This window comes from Athene cunicularia (genome assembly GCF_003259725.1).
Source record: "Athene cunicularia isolate RWA chromosome 8 unlocalized genomic scaffold, athCun1 chr8_part1, whole genome shotgun sequence".
NCBI lineage: Eukaryota > Metazoa > Chordata > Aves > Strigiformes > Strigidae > Athene > Athene cunicularia.
The window spans coordinates 28,794,469-28,816,850 of record NW_020799109.1 but is presented as its reverse complement, the minus strand read 5'-3'; the positions used below and the strand labels follow the sequence as shown (position 1 = coordinate 28,816,850).

Here is a 22,382-nt window from a genome sequence, read left to right as displayed (position 1 = left end):
GGCTTGACGTCCCACAGCAGCGCCAGGGCACCTCACTGTAAGCCAGTCCTGGTTCTTTGCGGCACCTCCAAAAGGTAGCTAGGGGGGTTTTGTGTTCAAAAATAGGCTCTGCGGGGGCAAACTTTGTCTGATGAGAGCAGCATGGCCGGAACAAACCGCACCTCTCCTGCACACGAAGGCAATGAGAGCTCCAGATGCCGGCCAAGGTTGGCTCACCGCCTGTCCTCATCCCATCTCACCATCTCTTTGCCTACCTCTCTGCCTATTTATAGTCATGGAGACCTTTGCACAACACCCGAGTAGCCAGAGGGTTGAGTGTATAGGCGGGATGGCAAATGCCACTCTTTTAACTTTCCAAAGTTCTTTTCCTTCTGCCTCTCAAGGGGGCTGCCACAGAGAGTCAGGCACACACCCTGCCTTTGAGATGAGAGCTTAGGACCAGCCAGAAAATGCCTCTCAGAGCTACACTCAGTCAGCCTGGCTGGGGAGTGTTACAGAAATCACCCTATGCTGCATTTCAGCAAGTCTTTACCAGGGGAACAATCATACTCACACAGATGTGAGCATCCCTCTGTGAAACCAAACCACATAAAATAACCAAGGCAATGGGAGACATACAGATTAATCTGCAGAATTCTGAGAAAAAGAGTGATGTGAAGGATCAGGGTTAGTATCAGCCCTATCTGACATCTTCACTGGCAATTGTAATTAGGGACTAATTAGCATGTTAAATAACATTAGCAGGAGATAAACTGGAGAGGATGAAACAGAGCAAAACTATCTGAAGGGGACCCTGGAGAGTTACAAAAAACAAACGAAAGGAAATTCAGCTTGGAAAAACACAGCTTCTGCAGTCCAGGAGAAAAACAACCAGAGCAGGTACTGCAGCAGGAGGAGGAAGGCAGAAGCAGGGAAGTGGAAAGCAGCTCAGCACAGGAGCAGCATCGGGCAGGTGAAAGCAGCCAGCCCGCTGGCTCCCCTGCAAGCCAAGTCATGGGTCTTGCCCAGGAGCAGCTCAGTGAACACAGCAGTCTGCAAGGTTTCACCAGGAGAGCTGAAGAAGGACCAGCACTGCATGCTGGTGATCCGCAGGGCATCCTAGTGGGGTGGGGTACTGCCTTGTAGGAAAAAATAATATCCCAAGTAGAACTGTTAAATGCAAATCAACTTCATCTTGAGAGCCATTTCCCCCTGTCTGGGCTTGGAAAATCCATTGCATGAACATCTCTTTGAGCAGTGGCTGAGTGCCTGGATCCCAGGCAGACTGGCCACATACGGGAAGGGAAGAGGTAGCAGAGGGCTGCCGCCTTCACCTCAGCTGGGCAAGACAGGGGGACAGTAGTCGGTGCACAGAGCTACTGACTGTGTTCATGCTACAAGGGAAGACCCCCACTCCCCAGTTGTACATAGAAGCAATTCCTCCTCCTCTGCAGAGCCTCACACTGTCACCTTCACTCACTGCATGCCTTGTACTGACCAGCACGAAGTGCTGGATGCCCCTGCCCTCTGGCCACACTGAATCCCACCCCCCTTGCGTCTCCTCCATCATACAAGCTCCTGGACTGCTGGGTGAAAGCTGCACCATTACTGTCTTATGGGATACGGGATCCTGAGGGTGGGACACCCGAGGGCGGTCTTAGTCCTGGTATCACTGCTAGTCTACACTTAATAAGATGGACAGAATTGTTTTCTTCTAAGAAAATCCTATAATAACTCAAGTGACCAAAAAGGGGTAACCTGAGTCCCTGTCTTACAGGGATCCTAATGGACCCGCACCTCCTGGTGCAAAGCAGGTGGCTACAAAACCAAGCAGGATACAAGAGCTCATGGGAGGAGCTCTGGGAGCCCCAAGCAAGGCAGATGAAGCAGCATGAAACACCCCTTCAGCAGCAATCTTAACCTCAAAATTACAGTGGCAGGAGGGACTGTGCCCATCCCCATCAATGTACGGGGTGAACAGGAGAGCTCAGAAAGGCCTGCCTGATTTCTGCAGCTCTGCTTCACCAACGGCTCATTCTGTCAAATAAAGAATAGCAGCCAGCAGGATTGCAAAGAAGGACTGGGCTCATTAAAAACACCCTTCATCCTGAGACACAACTGCTCCTTAGCCTCTCATCTGGAGCCCTACATCCCCAAACCCTAGTGCTCCCCGGCAGGGCATCTATGGGAGTCACGGTCTCCTCTCCCATCACCTGATAATTCAGGTGGATCAAGCAGGACCTGAGTCACTGTCAGTTGTCCCCACCACCTGGGGACAAGGAAAGTCACAACAGCCATGGCACCATGTCTCCTCCAAATAGCTGCTCTCACCCCTGATGTCTGAATGCTCCAGCCCTTCCCTGGAACTTTTGGAGGGTTTAAAAGTGCAACCAATTTAAGGGAAACCCAGATTTCTAACCCACCAGGACCAGCGCTACAGCATGGAGGAGCTCTGGAGGCTCTGGTGTGTGCAGCTGCCCAGCGTCAGGAAGGGGCAGGAGTTTTATTGCCCAAAGGGGGATTAAAACGGTTCCTGATGCACAAGTATCTGGAGGCAGGCAGGGAGGAGATGCTTTCCCGTGATTTGTGGGCTGTTCTCAGGCTGTCCTTGCTGCCAGGTCTTGGGCAATTTGATGACTTTTGTTGCAAACTGGAAGAACAGGAGACATGCGAAGGAGGAAACTTGCATTCCTCTCGCCTAAGAAATCCCTTCTCACTTTCCCCCAAATCACACATACACCCAACCTCAGCCTCTCCGGGCTGGCTTGGACACCGGCTCTCCTCCCACACCCAGATGACCTACTCATCTAGAAATGGCCAGGGCCCATGGCCGGGGCGTTATCCTCTCCTCCTTTCCTCCCTTGCCCGCATCCTGCCTGCACAGCCCTGCCGGCAGTCGGGGGGATCCTTCACCCTCCACTGCTGAGTGAAGAAGTGGCAAACACCAGATACAAACAGCCTCTCCCAGCAGCGTGGGTGCAAGGGGGAACACCAAGCCTCCAAAACTCACCCCCCAGCCCCTCCGCAAGCTGCATCCCAAGCACCTCCACACCTCCTCTTCCAGAGACATCCATGGTGGCTTGCAAACAGAGATGTTGTATTTCTCTACCCCTATTTCCCAGAAAAAAAAAATCCACACTGAGTGCTCCCTCTCTCTGGGACCAGTGGCTCTCAAATCCAGACAGGTATGTGACCCACCAGGCAGGGGTGGTGGACACAGTGATGGATGTTGCACACCAGGCCATCATGCCTGGATTTCTACAGCATCTCCCATCCTTCAGGTGCCTCCTCTGTCCCTGGAAGTCCTCTGCAGGACGCAGAGGTGGGAAAAAGACTCACACAAAATTGAAACACAGCGGTAATGTCACCTCAGGCCACAGGGCCAGGCGTTCTCAGGCAGAAAGCCAGAAGTCTGCCCGAGAGCCTGAGTCTGCTCAAGTCCACTGTGAAAACCTGTGGGGAAGGTATGCATCAGGAGGACAGCCATCTGAGCACCAACAGAGTCCAAATCAAAGCAACACAGAGTCACTGGTTAGGGAACCAACTGGTGAGAGATTCTCTCTGCTTACTTCCACAGCATGTTATCACTAAAGCCTAATGATGTCACCTGCCAACTTGTTGAACACCTTCTGAGCTGATAGCTCCCAGGGTGGTTAAGGCAAAGAGTGATCTGTGTGTCACCAGCATGGAAAGGTTCCTTCAAGCCACCTCCTAAGAGGCAGAAAGCAGGGGACTCATTTCATTGCAGTGCAAAACAGCCTCTCCATCCTTGTGGCCATTCCACGGTACCTCCCACCTCTACCTACCTTCACACCGCCAGAAAGCATCTATATGGCTGAGTAAAACTCACCACCTCCAGAAGAAAATCCCATCTGCCAGGGTCGGCTGTGCTGCTCTGGGGAATTTCTCACTGGTGAAAAGGTGAAGCAGAGACCTCACACAAAAACTGTGGGGAGAAACCCGGCAGCGCTGGGTTAAGCAAGACCCTGCAATCTGGCCATGGGGCGTTTGCCTATGCAATCTTGGCTTTGCAACGGGTTTGCAGGTCCATTAAACAAAGTGAGACAGAAAATTGGACGCCAGTGCCTGCTCCGTGGAGTGAGAGACGCCCTGCTCTAAGCCCAACTGACCAGGGCCTCCTGAATTTCTTTTCCCCCTTTCTGAAGGAGAATAAACTACGAGCTCAGACCCAGATCAAACACAACCTCACATGTGCTCAAGGGGACTGACCCACACTGGAGTGGTAGGAATAAAGCACAGTCCTCACATGGACCTTTCTGCCCCCATTTGAACACTCAGCTAGATTTAGGGCTTCTCAGCTGGGGCGGGACCCTTCTGGGTAAAAGGAGAAAAAGCTCTGGGGTGGATCCTGCTGTTTCCTATTCCAGGAAGGTCAGAGACCCTCTAAATTCTGTCCTTCTGTTGAAGAGAGTGAAATCTGGAGATGCGAAAGCACACACTCCAACACTAATCTAGACTTACACTATCCTGGTATCGAGTACTGTCATCCTGAAAACATCACTGACCCGTGCATGTGCCAGGCGGCCCTGCAACAAGCCAGATGTGACCTGGTACCCTGACGTTAACAGGCAGCCAAATATCAGCCACTAGATTTGATCTTTTAAGCACCAACACCTTGCCCCAGGCAGCCAGCAAGACTATTATGAGGGCTCGAGGCAGCCTGACCGCTTGACTGCTTTCCCTGCAAGCACTGCCCCATAAAAGGATGTGCAATTCCCACCACAGTACCCCTCATTGCATAGATATTGGATTTGGGAAATACTTTTTTGCTTCAGGTGAAACATCCCCTTCAAATTAGTGTGGTTTAACACTGTTTACTGAGCTCCCCAGCTCTTTGCAGCAGGCACCATCTCCATACATCTGAGGAAAACCCAACACATGCCCCCGATAGTAAAAGCAGGTCTGTCACAAAAAGTCACAGGCATCCCTAAATCTTACCCAGTCCCATTCCTCTGGTGTGGGGAGAACCTGAGAAAAAGCAAAGCAGTGGAGGTAGCAAGCAAATGAAAGGCACTGCTGGAGGGGAGAGGCAGCAAACAGTCCCACGTGCCAGCATTTCCCTGTGAAATAGTTCAGTGACCCCATCCATGGTCTGGGGAGAGGAGGGGTTGGGGCCCCCTAGAAACCTGCAAACAGCTTTAGGACAGCTCAAGGCAGGAGCAGAGAGATGGACATATATGTCGGGGCAGATTGTGAAAGCAAGATAGAATACCACCTCCCTTGCTATAGCAGCTAAAAGTCCTTGTGAAGCAGCTCCCTGAGCTGGGGTGAGCACAGTAGAGGAACAGAACCATCCAAGACACCCACACCAAAGGCTGCAAGGTGCCCTAGGGCTGCTGAGATGGGTGCCAGATTCAATGGGGATCCTCTACCCAGTGCAAACAGCCCTGTCCTGGGCTGTTCCTCCAGGAACCGCTGTAGCTTTACAATGTATTTTTGGATGTAACAGGACCCTGTTTTACTCCCTAACATCACTCATTATTGTGGCATGTAAAACAAACCCTTTGATAATCTTGTTTTCCAGGTTGTAAACTCACTCACCGGTCACTGGGATAAGGACACACAGGGGCCTCATCTCACCACACTATGTTTCTAATGATCTCAAGATCCTCAGTGGGGAATTGTGCCTGGTTTCTGCAAACTATTATCTAATCTAATTCCCTCCATCCCATTACTTAAGGATTTACAACACACAACCTCCCCTGAAATGGTTTCTGGTAAAGTCTTTGAAAGCTCTTCTGGTCCTCACATCATTGTCAGGGTCAGCCACGCATTAATGGCAAAGCATTTAGGCGCCAGGTTACTCGTTCCCCGGGCAAGCAAGTTTGTTTATGCTTTTTAAATTCAGGAAGCAATTAATAGTTGCCACAAAAGCAATGTGCTTCTCTTGGGTGAGGGCCATAAACCCCTGACTCACCTTGGGGAATTCAGATGCCTCCATCTCAGCAGACACTTTCCATGAGTGTGGTGGTTGCAAGGTAAATCCTAACGCTGAATAACTGATGCTAGGAAATCATGTACTCACTAACCTGGAGAGCTGTGACTCTGACTTCCCAAGGTGACCGTTTCAGGGAACAACACTGCCAATGCCAAGAAGTTGAACAAACGCAAGACCTGAGCATCTTCCAGCTTTCCCTAGAGCCAGAGAGCTGGAAGTGCTCCCTACTGAAAGGTAGAGGACTTCACTGAATCCCCTGACTCTGGGACATGGAGCTTTAAAAACCAAAAAAACACAGATAATGCTGTGGATGAAGCCAGACTCTCAGCAGCATCTGTAGATCTGATGAGGCATCCTGTAGAGAGGTGGAAAACCCCAGTCCCTGGAGCCCAGCATCCTCCTTTCACACCAAAAACCCCAGTCCCTAGAGCCCAGAAACTTCTGCTCACACTGAACAACTGCAGCACATGGAAAGCAAAGGCAGAATCATCCACCCCACGGTGCTTCCTCCTTCCCAACCAGCACAGACAGAATAGAGGATTCACTGCCTCCCACTAAAAACATCAGCCATCTCCCCAGGTTTTAGAAGACAAGCTCCCTTTCCACATAGGCCCCCTCACAGCCATCAGAAAGCAATGATTTCCAGGCTTACCCTTCTGCACTAGACTTCAACCAGCTGCAGACAGGCCCGTGCATATCCTCTTCCTAATCCTTCACGCACAATCCCTAGACAGTCCCTGGCTTTTATTATTTTCTGGCAGGAGAGAGCACCACGTTAACCCCCATGCGCAGGCTGCAGCCTGACCATCTCTCAGCACATCCCAGCTTGGGTTCAAATTATAAATTAAATGTTCGTGTAACAAGAGAACCTGCCAGGGCCAATTGCCTATTAATATTTTAAAACTCCACTAATTCTTATTTAACAACCTGTTTGAAAAAAATCCCTTCTAATTGCTTGATACAGTGATGGATCTAAAACATTTATTTATTGATAAAGACCGTGGGAGACTCTTCCCATGGAATGGCCATGCTTTCCTTCGAGGTGCTCAAAGCCTAGGGACAGAGCAGGCAGCAGCATCACTGCGCTGGTTGTCCATCGAGACAAGGACCTCATGTTCCTTGTGTCTGTCCGCAAACCCTTCTCTGCACAACAGTTCCCCTGGCTACAGGGGTACAAGTTGAAGTCCTTACTAAGAGGTATTTTCAGGCACTGAGACTGAGAATATTGTCTATATGTATGATGAAAAGTCCTGTCCTTACCATGATGCTGTAAAACTCTCACAAGATGGAGTTGCATGTGATGTACAGGCTCTGGCTAAGGGACAGTGGTTTCCAGATGTGCAGACAGTGTGTCAGCAGCACACGACAAACCCTCACGGGGCTGCAGGACAGACACAGCCAGGGTTTGCATCCCAGAGGCACACTGATCTCAGGAGCACACCACCCTGCAAAGGGACATCTTGAGATGAGGGCTGCAGCCTCACGGGGCCAGGAGCAGAACAGCCTCCATCTCCAAGCCTGAGCTCCCAAGGCACGCAAGGCTTTACCCCAGGAGAGAGCAGGACCCTGCAACATGGCTCAGTGGCCAGGCAAGGCTGCGGACAGAAGCTGCCCCTCCAGCCCTGAGCTCAGTACTGACCTTGAAACACAGGGCAGGTGGCTGCCATCACCGGCATCATATGATCCGTTACAAAACACGATGGGCTCTACTTAGAGGTTACACGCTGCAGGACAAATTTAACACCCCAGAGCGTTCCCAATCCCACTGGAAGAATTCCTGGCAGGGGCTCAGTAATCGCCCACTACTGTAAGTGGCCAAGTGCCATCACATCGATTCAGCTCCAGACACAGGAGGACCTTGTTCCTTACTACTGACGGGAGAGACGCTTCAGCTGATGGATGACACCACAGAAGATGATGAATCCCCCAGCAGTGGGTAGGCCTTGAAGCACAGAGAAAAGAGAATCTGGAAAAGATGCTGCTCCCAAAAGCCTTCACTTGTTTTGAGAAAGGTATTTCAGGGCTGCAATTAAGAAGTTGCATTGAAGGCAGCCTGACTATGCAGCTAGGAGGTGCATGAAGAGATCCTTGGGGAGAATGATGCTCCGGTGGACATCACAAGAACAAGCAGATGGAATGGAGTCATTCTCAAAGGATGCCCAGTCCACAGAGACCAATGCCTGGGGACTTCCCTGCCCAGCCATGAGAAAGGCTCAACACCAGGAGAAACTGTCCCTGCTGCCATTCTACTGGCTGTACACAAGCCCTTCCAGAGCCACGCTGGCTATTTTCAGAGGTGGAGCAGGCAGATGCTACTCTGAAGCAGAGCCCAGGAAAGGCGCAGGGCAGGCAGGGTGGGAAAGCCTCTCCCAGCAGTGGATCTGGCCCCAGCTCAGCAGCAAGCCAGACCCTGCCGCTCCCTCCTCCCCTTCTCCTTCCCTTTCCTTTCGACTGGCCCCAGCCCCGCATTTCTGGAGCAGCAAGAGTCAGCTCAGCCGATGCTGCTGAGGGGCCCCGAGCCAGCTCTGGCTATAACCTCAGGATGAAAACATCGTCTCTGAAACACAGCAACGGGAAAAACAGACAGGCGGACACGTGTGCACACATGAGGACTCCTGTAATCAGGAGAACTCCACATTAGCATCAAGGTTTGCAGTAATGGGCAGTTTGGCCTGCTTTGATCGGCAGGCTCTGATTTCAGGGAAGGGGGATGCTGCGCTTGGTTAGGGTGGTCTCACACCGAGTGGAACAGGCAGTGGTTCCTTCCAGCCCTTGTGAACACAAACCCAGGACCCACTGCTCCTGGTCTGGTTTGCCCTCCAGCCTGCACCGAGAGCCCAGCACTGTCCTGGCCGTGGTGCTTACAGGAGGAAAGGAGCATTGCTGTGAGAAGCATGGGACAATACTCAGAGTGGACCATGCTGAGTTGGGCTGCGGGTGCCCCAAGCACCCCATGCCAAGAAAAGACCAGGTTGGGAACACCAGTGTGGAGGCGATGGAGCTGGGTCAGACCAGTGACAAGATGACAGAAAACGTCGTCGGGCCAGCGACTATTTTTATCTGCAAGGACCAACACTTAATACTCTCCTATCTCCCACAAAATGTCACTTGAGCTCCAGCAGAAAGTTTACACCACTCACAGACAAGGATTGAAACCTGAGCATGTAATCCCTGCTCCAGTCAAAAGTTTTAGTGGGATTCACAGTGTCTGGACAGGGGAAGATGAGAAAAAAGCACCCTTCCCCTGAGAAATGATGGTTGGAGCAGAGGACAGGCAAGTTCCCTCCTGACACCATGTCCCTCTGCAGTGTCACCTGCCACATCTGCAGGGCACAAGGCACTTTATAAGACCTGGAGCTACACTGTGGCCTCCCCACAAGCTCAACCAGACTGTAGCTACCCACAAGAGGGTCTTCAGTAGAGGGGAAACTGGGGAAAGCAAGGCATTCACCACCCTGCTCACTAAATGCCATAGTTCCCAGGGAGATAAAGGGCTGAGAGGAGACGGGTGGGTTGGGCAGAGCCCACAGTAGAGCTCTGCGGCAGGTTGGGATAGGACACCCCATCGAGGTACCAGTGCCACCCCTCTCAGCAGTTCTCTTCTTCCATCGAGAGCTCTGATTACTTCAAACACTATCTCCCTACCACTTCCCCTCTCTGCTGCCACCCCATTCCCTCTCGCTGTGAAGCCCAGACCAACACACCTGTGGTGTGAGGAACGGAGACTTCCCTCACTTATAAAGCCAAGGTAGAGAAACACCATTATTAACAGCAGCCTGCCCCCACCCTTCCTTACTGACGGTGAGAATATTGCCCTGGCAATCCCAGAGGAGAGCCCCAGCAGTGGATCAAATAATGCAGCTCCTCTGGGCCCCAGTGCTGCCCTTCTACATTGATGTGAGTGTAAATGCCATCAGGGTCCTCTCCCAGGTACCCCCTAAATCACAAGCAGCGTTTAATATCAGGGATGGATGGATAGATACCTGCTCCCCAGTCGGGCACAGGATAGCTGGAATTTAGGACAGCATCCTCTGGAGGGCTCTTCCCGAGGGGGGGCAAAAATGTAGGGAGCAAAGAGCTCCAGGCTGAGACTGAGCCATGGTAAAACACGCTGCAACATGGAGAATTACTCAGAAAATTAGGGTACCACCTTAAGGGCTTGCATAGGAATTTATAGGGGGTGAATTTTACTAGGGATAGAAGGCTTGAGCTCACATGTGTCTTAGAGCTGCCCTCAACTGCCCCCAGGGTGGCATTTTCACATCACGCTGCCTTTTTTAGAATTAAAGAGTGGCCAATGCAGTCAGGATGGAGGTGCAGGATAGGAGAGGACCCAGTGGAGGACAGGGCTGGGCAAGCCTCACCAGGCTCTGCAGCCCCCAGGAATCGCAGTGGGATGCTGACAAAAGGGGCATAGCCACGGTTTCTCAGAGGGATGCACAGCAACTTGGTGCAAGCAAATAATGGATATTGACCAGGAAAACTAGCTCCGCTAGCCCCAGAAACCTCTTACAGCAAAGAGTGGGGTAAAAACCCCAGGGAATATACTGCAGAGGCAAAACCCACATTCCTGAGATGTCCGAGAAGTGATCACATCTATCTCCCACCATCTCCCATTTCTAAGATCCATTTCTGAACCACCACGAGCCAAGAAACTTTGGTTGATTGGACGTGATTAAAGCAAACACACACACGCAAAAAAATCTTATAGCTGAAGCTTGAATGGTCTCCACAAACATCTTGCATATTTTCAAGGACACTGAGGAAATACACATTTTTTTCCCCTCTTTTTTGTGGACTTAAAAAAAAATGCCCCAAGGGAAAAAGTCATTTAGAACTACTTAGGAAACACAAAGCATAAAAAGCCTATAATTATTTCTCTGCCAAGGTTTTGTCAGTTCGAAAATCCTCGCTCTTGAACCACTAATCCTTACAAAAAAAAAAAAAAAAAAAAAACACTTTTCCAGCATGAAGGCACTAAAGGGGAAGACACAGATTTGGTTTTCATTTCACTAGCACCCTTTACTCACAACATGCCCAAGGTACTTCATCAGCTGACCAAGGAAACCTGCAAAGCATTTCCCCGAGGTGAGGCCAGCGGCTGCTCTGTGTGAGAATGGTGCTCTGCAGGCATTAAGCCGGGGAGGGAAGGACCAAGGCTGATGTTTGGAGGTAGAAGTGCTCAAAACAGGCAAAAATAAATCAGTTCAAGGCAGGAGTATATTAACTTTAAAAGCCAAGGATTCAGGGAGTTCCTCGGATTTTTTTAATGCAGTTGGAAATAGCATAAAGACATTATTGGCAGGGAAACTGCACATTATCTGCAGGACAGGGATGGGCCATCCCAGCAGAGCAGGGTGGATTCATCACTTCATGTCACCCTACCTGGATGAGTGGCATCAGGGCCTCTGAACTTGGTTGGCCACAGAGAAGCAGTCCCATGAAGCTAGTTGTGTCCCCATACATACACCAGCATCAAAGCACTGACCATGTTCAATCTTTGCTCCAGCCATGAAGAGCTACAGTTTCGCCATGAGGTGAGAGGAAGAGAAAGGTGAAGCGCTGGGAGTGGGCAGGAGCCCCGCGAGCTCAGCCAGAGGTCGTTCCCGCTGCAAACTAAAACCGGCATCTGGCGGTGATTCACAATGTAGCACATCTGAAAGAGTGCACCTCACCCCTAGCCCCACACCGGCCAAAAGCTCAGGGTCTCAGCTCCACATCTCAGCTGGCCAAAAAAAGGTGCAAAGGTGAGCTTAGTGTTGCAGAGGAAACTCCTGTAAAGACCAAGGACACAGACACTTTGGCTCTTGCTAGGACCCAGCCGGAGACTGCCAGTGTGGGCACACCAGCAACCCTCCCCCTGCCTGGTGCATCTCTTGCGGGCACTGCGAGAAGTGTGTTTACATGACAGAGCTGGTGAGCCACCCAGATCCTGCTGCACCCTGGCACCCATCTATCAGTGCTGCCTGGGTCTGGAGCTGCATAACAGAGGGCACCCATCACACATGCATCTTGCACAGCAGGGGCCAGAAAATCTCATCCCTGCCACAGGCAGCTTTCCCCCTGCCAGGAATAAATACCTCACTTGGACCTACTTTCCCCATGAAGGGCCCCTCACCCATCTCTGATGCATTCTCCCATTACTTTCTCCTAATCCATCTCCGTAACAGCACCTCCCACCAACATGGGTTTTAATGTCCTCAAGGTAATGCATGCAGGAAGCCTCTCCTCCTTTCTGGTTAACCCTCCTTCCTAGGGCCAGAGCTGAAACAAGCTGGGACTCAAGAGCCCAACCTACAAGACTTTAAGCTTCATTAAACTTTTAAGCCAGTCCGTTGAGGCTGCTCTTTCAGCCTTTCATAATTATGGATGCAGAAGGAAGGAGCAACATTCACCTGAGGAGGCATCAAGAAGATTCAAACACTTAATGGCTTTGCTAACCAAGCTCCCAGGTCCACAGCACTGTTTAAAAGATTCTGCTCGATAGCACTCCAGTGCTCTGCCCAGCAGCGGAGATGCCGAGATGTACATAATTCAGTTTCAGTGCCCCATTGCCAACCCAGCAGGCCACCCATTTGGCACAAGCAAGACTCAGGGCACCATGAGCCTGAGCCATCCCACTACACCAGAGACTGCAGGCATCCAAGCCAAGAGGATGGTTGGGCCACAGACACATTTCAGGTGGCAAGGTGCTCTCAGCTCTCCCTGCAGCCAAGACCCGGTGTTCAGCAACTCCATCAGGCAACTCAGACCTTAGCTTGGCTGAACCGTGCGCTCCAAAGGACTCTTCCTCCCCTTCAACCCTTATAGGAGCCCACAGAAAGTGGCCTGCAAGCAAAGAGGAGACTGTTGCCCCATCCTCAACATGCAGCACAGAGCTGGGGTCCTGCACACCCAATGCACATGCAGCACAGCTGTCCTTCGCTCCTCTCCTGTTACCTGGATGGTTGTCTCTAAGACCAGAAACAGAAAAGATGCCTCAGAAGTAGGGCACTCCCAATCCAGGCTCAACACAACAGCCATTGGGCAAGAATTTTGGTTTTGGGACAAACGTCCACCTCCACTATCAGCACCCATGAATTTACTCATCCAATGGCATCAAAAACACCCCTGTGGAGACAATGGTGAACATGCACCATTTCCCATGTTGCACTTCCCTCTTCCTGTTTAGATATATTACTGCAGAGATTAGCAACATTTTGCATAGCTAAGATGCTGTTTTCCAGGAATAAAGATGTAATGGAGCTGGCAAAAGCTGTGCAGAAATTTTGACAACAAAAGCATCCCTATGTTTTTATAACAGCAGGGGGTTGGAGGGAAGAAATTACAATACTGACTCTTTAGAACAAAAAAAAAAAAAAAAAATAGTGCAGCTGAGAACTGTCTTCAGGTCCCTTAACCTATTTCGTTCCCCTTTCCAAATTTTTCCTGCCAAATTCTTCCCTGAGCTTTCAATAGCAAAGAGAAAATTCCCGCCTCCCTCTTCCTGCTTAGCCACCTTGGGCTATGCTATGCAGTGAAAAATCTACTTATAATGCAGCCCTGCTGGCCTCAGACAGGAAAGAAGGAACCCTCTGTACACAGGGGCTCCAGGTTCATCCAAGGAGCTCTGCAGCACAAAACCAGAGGAGAGGATGCACATCCCAAAGAGATGAATCGCATTCAAGCGGCAAATTCTCCAGGAATCATCCTTGCCTCTTGTTGTACTTTAAGATCCCACTTTGCTCCCTTGCAGGGCAGGGGACCTTGCCCAGAGGGATTTCAGGGGCTCACTGCCCCACCACGATGGTGGTTATCATTCCAGAGGAACAGACGTACTGGGGAGGGAGATTTTGCACGGTGGCAGCGGGGGTGGAGGACAATGGGCCGAGGAGGGATGGTCGCATGAAAAGGGATTTGTTCCGCTGTCAAGGACAGAAAGCTCTCCTTAAGAGCAGCGTTAGGAAATGAAGCCCACGGGGGAAGGAGAGGGGTAGGGAGCGGTGAGAGATGATGGCAACAGGGGGACAAGCTGGGAAGGATCAATGCCGATCCCTGATGGGCTCACAAAGCACAAGTACCGGCCAAGGAAGCCTCCTCCAGCGTGTTCTGCCCTTCAAGGCATTTCCCCCAGGAAGAGCAGGGTGCCTCCGCACACGGCAAACCTTTCATCTGTGGCTGCAGAGCCCCAGTGACCCTCAGAGGAGGGGAAGCATTGCTGCCTGCCTGGATGTGCTGGGACACAGGGGAGAGTGGTTATCCTAGCATATCATGCCTTTATCCTACTGATTCGTGCCTGGGAGAAGCTGGTACCTCTGCAACACAAGCTCTCAGTCATCTTTGGTCACAGGTAGCCCAAGGTGGAAAACAAAGGCAGGCATGACAAAAATTAGGCAAATCTGGAGAGAGACTGAAAATTCATGCCCAGTGTTCAAACTTGCCCAGCAAGATGCTCAAAACACTTCTGACGATGAATAAAGCCTTTTTTAGCTAGATTCATATTTCCAGCTCTATTTCATGGGTGCAGGAGCCAAGTCTCAGCTCTTTCTCCTGTGTGCAGTCATGGCCCATCATACCCAGATCAGGCACCAATGCAGCAGACCTGAACCTAAAACAGGATCATATTCATGGGCGTGGGAATTGCTCTGCTGAAAACAGGTAGGTGCATGCAAACACACAGTACAATGTGAGGAAAAAAAAATTTCCATTGAATACAATATTATTTCACCCATATCTTGAGAAACGCACATGCCACCCCCTCCCAAAAACTCAAAGGGAGAAACCACAAATTTTCAGATAGCCAGCCAACAAAATGTGGAGCACCTGATGGATCCCTGACAAGCTGAAGAAATTGGTCTTTTGTTAATAAGACCGCAGCACAACAGATAAGCAAGAAGATAGAGCCATCTAACAGAAAACCCCTCAAATAAACAGAGATCGGTGCCACCAGTCTGACGCTGTGCCCCTGCTGCCAGCGCAGCCCCAGCACAGCACCGCTCAGCCTGCCCCATGCCTTTCACTAAAGCTTCGGGATCTGTCTGTCCATAAATATTTGGGGTGGGAAGCCAAGGATTACAAAACCCCTCTCCTGGGCAACCAACGTTAGATCCTCTCAAAAAAAAAAAAAAAAAAAAAAAAAAAAAAAAAAAAAAAAAAAGGAAACAACCCAGGTGCATCCATTGCCCCTGAGGACCAACAGCCCCAGGAAAAGATATCTGAGGACCAGCTGGCTTCCTTCTGCCCAGGCAGGATTCCCCCCAAGTTAAAAGTATCAAGGAACAAAACTGAAGTTACAGGCTAGCCTAAGTGTGGCTATAGGATTTCACACATGTCTGCGCACTGTTTGCCATGTCAGGGAGCACCATGAGTCCCCCCCACCTATCCCTTCTGAAATTTCTTATAAATACACAGAAATGCCAATTTCTCAGGAAAACACTTTTATGGGACAAAAAAAAAAAATTATTTTGGGTCAACCCCAGTATTTCACCCTAATAAAATCCAAATATTTTATCCTTGCTGTAAAGCTATTCTTTACTCCTATTACAGAGGAAATACTTTATTAAATCACATGCAGAGGCACAGTCCTCAAGTCCAGGACCCCTGTCCCCATGCCACGTTTGTGTCTGCAGAGGGCACAAGCCAGAGACAAAATGGAGCACAAAGGGACAAAGAGCATCTTGAGAGGAAAAATATCCAGGACATGGTATGTATTGAGTACGCCTCCTGGGCTGCATGTCACCAGGTTCACCAGACGTGGGGAACGGTGAATCCAGACCCAAACCCAATTCAAACCACTGGGTTTTCCCCCTCCTCAGCCAGAAGCAGGACTTGCACCCTTGTGAGCAGAAGCAGAGACCAACCCTGACCCCCAGTATCCCCTTCTCCCCCTCCAAGGCTGAGGGTGCTTTGGCGCTCCCCAGGGTGCACCTTGGGGCAAGTGTGCAAGATCAGTCAGAAACCGCTGCAGGTTTGGGTATGTTGAGGCCACCCCATTGCTGCCAATGGGGACAGGGGCAGCTGACAGAGTTCAGCCTCCCTGGCAGTGTGTGCGGCCACCAGCAAACCCTGCCTGCACATTGGCCAGCCGTTGGCTCGACTGACACCCAAGACTATCACCCTCTCCAAAAACAGCTGGGGGTGACGACAACATGGGGTTTAGACCCTGCCAGAAAGCTCCCTGAAGAAGGGCTGAGAAAGAAACCAAATTGTGGGCTTGCTTAAATCCACAGCTTGGAAAATCCCTCCCTGTGCCTGGTGGCTGCGAGCAGGTGAGGAACTGTCGAGGCGAGGGCTGGCGAGCCGGGGCAGGAGAGGACCCCAGCTGTCTCTCCAGCTGGTGGAGACAAAATTCTCATCAAAACGAAACAAACCCCCCTTTCTTCCCTCAAGCCGATTTCTTTTCAGCGCCTTCATCAGGATTGCAAAGATCCAAAGCAGTTCCCCCAGCTCCAAGCACCTCATCAGGGGCTGATCAGGGAGCACTGTGCCACGGGGGGCGAAAAAAAAGAAAAAAAGGAAAAAAAAATCATTGCAGATCTGAAATCAGATGACAGAAACCAAGAGGGTCCCAAGGATGCTCAGGTCCCAGCTCTGCCGTCACCAACCCACAACCTCCAGGGTATGAGTAGGAGAAAGGGTGACCCCAAAGCCACCCCTGTCCTCACCACAGAGGGACAGATGATGAGTATCTTCAGTTGCCTCGCTCCCAAGCTGCCAAACATCACTCCCTTCCAGGCCTTTCTATGAAACATTATTTGTAAGACACAAATCTAATTAAGGACAGGGGGAAGGGGCAAGACGCCAAATCTCCTCTCCGCTCCCTTTGGAAAGAGGGAGCCCCATGAGCAGCACACAGGAGGATGGGGGGCAGTGGAGCTGGGGGCAAGGCATCTTTTGCTTGCCTCACTTTTTCAGCTTGGATCCTGCAGCAGGCTCCATAATGCCCCTCTCATCACCACATCCCGCTGCTTCCCTCCCACCAGCATAACAAGGCAACTTAACAACAAAAAACAAAGGATCAGCTCCTGGTCTCAGCCTGGCAGTACCTACCACCACATCCCTGGTGGAGATGAGATCAAATTCGGCTGTCCCAGAGCTACGCTTACCCCAGCCTGCAAAAGAGTTGGCACATTTCCTCTGGGAGCCATAGGAAAGGGGGTGAGGACAGGGAGGGGTTTTCTAGGGGAGATGAGGTACTGGGTTGGGATTGAGAGAAGGTAAGGATGGGCAGTGCTAGAAGAGAAGGTTGAGGGATAGGAAAAAAGAGATTAGCAAGAGGGACACCATGCTGCAGAGCTGCCACATGCTCTGCTACCCCATCCAGCCCAGCCTGACTGCCCCAGCACCTAGCCAGCTGGAGAAACCCATGTTAGCACTGTCCTCTCCACAGGATGCTTTATAAAAAGGGAAAATTACCTCCAGAGGGCACATCATACCTTAGGTGAGCTGATCTGTGGCTCTCTGGAGGGACCATTCTCTCCCATCAGTCACAAGAGGTACAAAAAGTCCCATTTTACCATGGTGGAGAGGACTGCGAATTGCTGGCACAAAACCCCCAGACCATAGGAAGTCTCCAGCTAGCGGGACCAGGCTGCATTAAAGGGTTCAGAATTGGCATCACCTTATTCATTCAATCCATTTGGGATTATCCCCCTTACAACCCTTCTGGGCCAGGGAAGTATCACGATGGTTGGCAGTTAATTGCACAATGACATTCATTACCCACATTAAGCAAGATAAGCAGCCACCATGCTTCAAACCTCTTCCCTGTGTCTCCTCTATGCTGGCAGCTGCCAAACGCGCCTCCAGCGGGCAAGAGGAGGCTGTGCTGCCCTGAGCTGGGCAGATCCCACCTTCCCCCCAGGCAGCGCCAGCTACGGTCTGCCAGGACCACGCTGCCGGAGATTCAAGCTCGCTCCCCATATGAAAATGATGGGTGTGATTTTAAAACCCAACACCAATGGGTTTCTCGTCTCTCAGTTTCTTAGCACACATTTTCTTTTGTGTGCATTCAGAGGTTGGAAAAGAATTATTTTTTTCTTTCGCAGCCAGATGCACCTCCTCATCCTAATTCACGGAGGAGGAGGTGGAGGCACCCACACAACCTCATGACTCCGGGAGCTGGGAATTTCAAAGCCAAGCAGGGGGAGCTTTGCGATGACGGCGTAAAAGCTGGCAATGGCACAGAACCGTCAAGCCGTCTGAAGACAGGGCAAGCATCACACAACTGCCTCCCTCGGCCGGGGAGCCCGGCACGGCGGTGGCGGCTCAGGGGCTGCGGCCGCCCCTCCGCTGCCGGCGCCCACATGCCAAGCCTGCTCCGAGATGTGCTGGCCATCTGCTCCTGCCAGCCGGGGCTGGGGCCGGGGCTCTGCGCCATGGCTGGGGATGTGCCAAGCTGTCCCGCCGTTGCCACGCTCTCCAGCTGCGCCCCCCGTCACGACCGCACCGCTGTCAGCGCTACCAGCCCCCAGAACCGGCCAGTGGGGTTTTCGCACACCACTGGGATCGCTTGTGGCAGGGCTTCAGGATGTGGATGTCCCCACAGCTCCAGGTCCTTCCTACAGCTTTGGCTCTGCTTGGCCCATGCAAACACACTGTGAAACACCTCTGGGCAAGTGGGGTTCAATCGCTCTCATCCTCTTGTGGATTTTAAGCCTCTGGGCCAGCCCTACTCTTCCCATCACTTCCAGCACCCCTCCCCATTTATGGCCAGGTTTGACATTGCTCCCCTTCCAAATCTGCCACCACAAAAGCCCATCCCTTGGTCACCAATGCAGGGGCCCCGCAGCCGGGGCACGTCCCCGGGGCCACTCTGCAGTCAGGGAGCCGGCCAGGACAGAGCCTGAACCTTGTCATAGTTGAGACTTATCAGGTTTGGACAAGCGCCGGAGGCTGCTGCGAGATTCAGGATGTTCTGTAATGAACGCCCTCTGCCCCAAATAGACACCGTCCCAGGGGCATGGGCTTGAGCAGTCCCTCCCCACAAGCCCTCCCCGTCAACGGCGGGGAATCTGGTCCAAGAGTGACCCCCGGCCCCCCAAGTCTCCAGCCAGCATCACTGTCTGAACTGCCCACGGGCCCTGGGCACCCCAAAGAGATGACGAGACCTGGCTTGGTATCCCTGGTCTTTAATACATCCCTCTTCAGGGTCTCCCAAGGTCTCCTCTTTATGAAAGACAAAGAAATGTAAAACATGTGTTTTAATAAATGATTCCTCAATTTCTAGAGTCCGACAAGTCAGATGCTCACTTAAAACCGCCCGTAACACTTTCCATGGGTGTATTTATAACTAAAGGCATAACTCTGCCATCTCACACTCTGTCATTAACCCTCTGCAGCCTCATTATAAATGGAGCTCAAACAGAGAGCGAAGACACACATCAGAAAATACTGCACCTACTCATCTCTGGTAAAACATCCCAACAGTCACCATCTGGAAGAGAAATCCCTTATTTCAATTAAAAAAAACAAAACAAACCTATTAACACCACAACACTGGCAGGTAGGATCCTGACTGCTTCCCCGATGCCTCCAGCACCGGAGTTTCACACACAGACACCCCAGCCCTCCCACCCGGCTGTGCCGACGAAGCAGCCCCCAGAGCCCGGCTCCGCTGGCGCGGCCGCTGATGCCGCAGGGAGGATCAGCCGCTTTACACCATTGTGCTGCAAGGAGTGTCAGTCACCCGTGATAATTAATCAGCTATCGGCTCGAGATAATTAGCTCAGTCCAAGAGCAGAGGCTCTTCCCCTGCATGTTTCGCACCGTTATCGGCATCGGCACCATAGCCAAGGCAGGCACCTGGTGAAAAGGCTCAGCTCAAAGACAGGACAGGTAGTTTGGGCAAAGAAAGAGGGTTTTTTGTTAAATACAGAGTCACATATAAAGCTTGACAGAGCCCAAAAGGAACAGCTCCTTGGGACTCCTTGCTGTCCCCAGGTAAGGAGTCACAGCACCAGCACAGTGGTGAGCCCCACCAGGGGAATGGAGGGAGCAAGGAATGGACCTGCAGCCCTATGCAAAAAAAAAAAAAAAAAAAAAAAAAAAATTAAAAGGTAACAGCAATGTGATAGCAAGGTGCAGGCAGGTGCAGGAGGGGAACAGGCTGTCAGCGGTTTAGGACTAAAACCATTACACCTCAGGGAAACCGCCTGCCGCAGAGCCTGCTCCCCGGCTCAGGCAAAAGTCACCAACCCAAACGTAACTGGGAAATAACCACGATAAATGGTGCCACCACTAGAGCCTAGGAAATATTTGTGACATTTGATTTTTTCCCTGCAATTATCCTTGTCCATCCCGACAGCGAGATGGGCACAGCAAGAAGCCAACTGCGGCACCGATTTCTTTCACAGCCAAGAGACATAGGAGGAGGGTTTCAGGCTGAAGCCGGCTTCCAGAGCTCTGAAGCTGCAGTCAAATGCACAGAGAGTAAAACCCACACATGCTGCAAGCTGGAAAGGCATTTTCTGCGGTAATATTCACCCCAATTTCCCTTTAATGCTCCAGACAGAGACACTGATAAAGCACAAAATGCAAATTAAATTGCGTTGGAAATGTATGGGAACCAGTAGCCAAATTTCTAGACAAACAAGCAGCACACCCAATCTCAACAAATTTTTTCCCTAAAAATAAAAACCCGTAATGCAGCTCTCCTTTCCACTCTCGCGGCAGCTAATTCTTCCGCTCTTTCGTAAACATTTGAAAACAAGGTCACGCGCACAAATTCTGCTTTCAATTTGCCTTGTATCCATAGTGATTAAACTCAGACCCACAATACGGGACTTAAAGGAAAAAAACTTTTAAAAGGCCTGGAGCAGGGCTAGCCCTCGGCACGCTCGGCAACCCACCGAAGGCCAGGGACGACAGCATTGCCGACAACTGTTTTCTCGTATAACAGCAACCTGGGAATTAAATTGTGGGGCTTCGGTAGCCGTTCTATCGCCATAGTAAGGCATTCGGCTCCCCATCTACACCCTCCTCAAGAAACAAGCAGCCCGGAGGCAATGCAAATTTAACGGCTCCGAAGCCCGGCCAGAGAGTCGGGTTCCGGCAGGGACGGCAAGAGTAGGATGAGCAGGAAAAATGAAAGTAGCTGTGGGAGAGGAAAGACTCAACAGCCTTCTCCCCATTCCCACTGGAAAGGTTTTTCTTTTTTTAAAGAAAAACAATTTTCTCATTGTCTTTCCCCCCCCAGCCCCGTACTTGCCAAAGTGGAGCATCAGAGCTGGAAGCTTTAACCACCTACATTCGAATTTCCTGCTCCATCACAGCCCCAGGTGCAGGCAAAGCCTCCAGTGTGCAATAGCAAACACTCCGAACTCAGCGGGGCCTTTCCTGGTCCCTGTCCAGTGCCTCAGTTTCCCCATTCAACCAGAGGCAGAATAGCAATAGCCTGTGGGGACATGAGGAATATAGCCCCGTCCAGGACCAGGTCAGGGAGTAGTAGGAAAATAAAGCCATAGGAGACGGGAAAACACTTGGCCCCTTCCCTCTGCAGCCGCAGGGTTACTGGTGGTCTCACAGGCTCCCAACACACAAACCGAGCACAACAAAACCCCTCTAAAAAGGGGAGAACCAGGGTGTAACGAGGCTGCAGGGCTGAAGCACAACTCACCACGCAGCATCGTAGGGCTGACACCTCTTGGGACACCCAGGGAAGTGGGGAGCTGAGGCGGGGGGGACACGGCACATCGAGTCTCCGGCTCCTCGCGCTTTTTAGCAGGTCACTGGGGTTTTGCGGGCGGTGGGAGCAGAGCGAGGGAGGCTCACCGTGGGGCAGGGGGACACTTACTTCTCGTAGTCCAGCTTGCAGTAGAGCTTCTTATCACGGTAGAAGCAGGTGGTCTGCAGGGGCTCCTTGCAGGACGCACACTGGACACACTGCTCATGCCACAGGCTGTCGTTGAGGCGCAGCAGGAACCGGTCTGAAATAACTCGCTGGCACCCTTCGCACACCGACTTGGGGGTCGCGGCTCTGCCTGCGGGGAAGGAGCCGGGGGCAAGGGTGGGTGGAGGGAGAGGCGCACAGACAGACGAACCGGGCGAGCGATGGACGGAGGATCCCGCTGCTCTCGCTTCCCCCGAGCAAGTTGGTGGGTCGGGGGGGTGCCGGGGAGTGTGCGGGGCGCTGCTCCGGGATCCGGGGGAGACCTGTGCCTTACGGGAGCTCCGGGGGCGGGCCATGGCCCCCAATTTCGTTCCTCTTGGAAAGGCGGCGGCGGAGCCGCAGCTCAGAGAGAAGGCGATTGTTTGAAACCGATATTAAAACGGAGGGGGAAAAAAGAAAATAAATTATTTATTGTTCGATACGAAGGAAAGGCCTTCGTTGCACTGGGGCGGGGGAGAAGGGGGGCAGACACAATTTAACGCAATCACGGAACGAAAGGGGAGCGGGGAAGGCGGGCGCCGGCGGCACTCCCCGGGCGAAGGGAGCGGCGCGGCGCCGGGCAGCAACGAGCTTGGG

The 22,382-nt window shown here is 51.7% G+C and overlaps 1 protein-coding gene across 2 annotated transcripts in view; it reads right to left on the bottom strand.

The window, feature by feature from the left end:
• LMX1A (LIM homeobox transcription factor 1 alpha) overlaps positions 1-22,324 on the bottom strand; it is a 48,051-nt gene extending 25,727 nt beyond the window's left edge. For both annotated transcript variants that reach the window (XR_003398921.1, XM_026853846.1), the window contains exon 1: positions 21,711-22,324. Coding sequence is in view for 1 of the 2 variants with exons in the window: in XM_026853846.1 (XP_026709647.1) it covers positions 21,711-22,102 (392 nt within the window). In the remaining variant the exon portion in view is untranslated. The remainder of the gene's footprint in view (positions 1-21,710) is intronic.
• Positions 22,325-22,382: the final 58 nt, after the last annotated feature.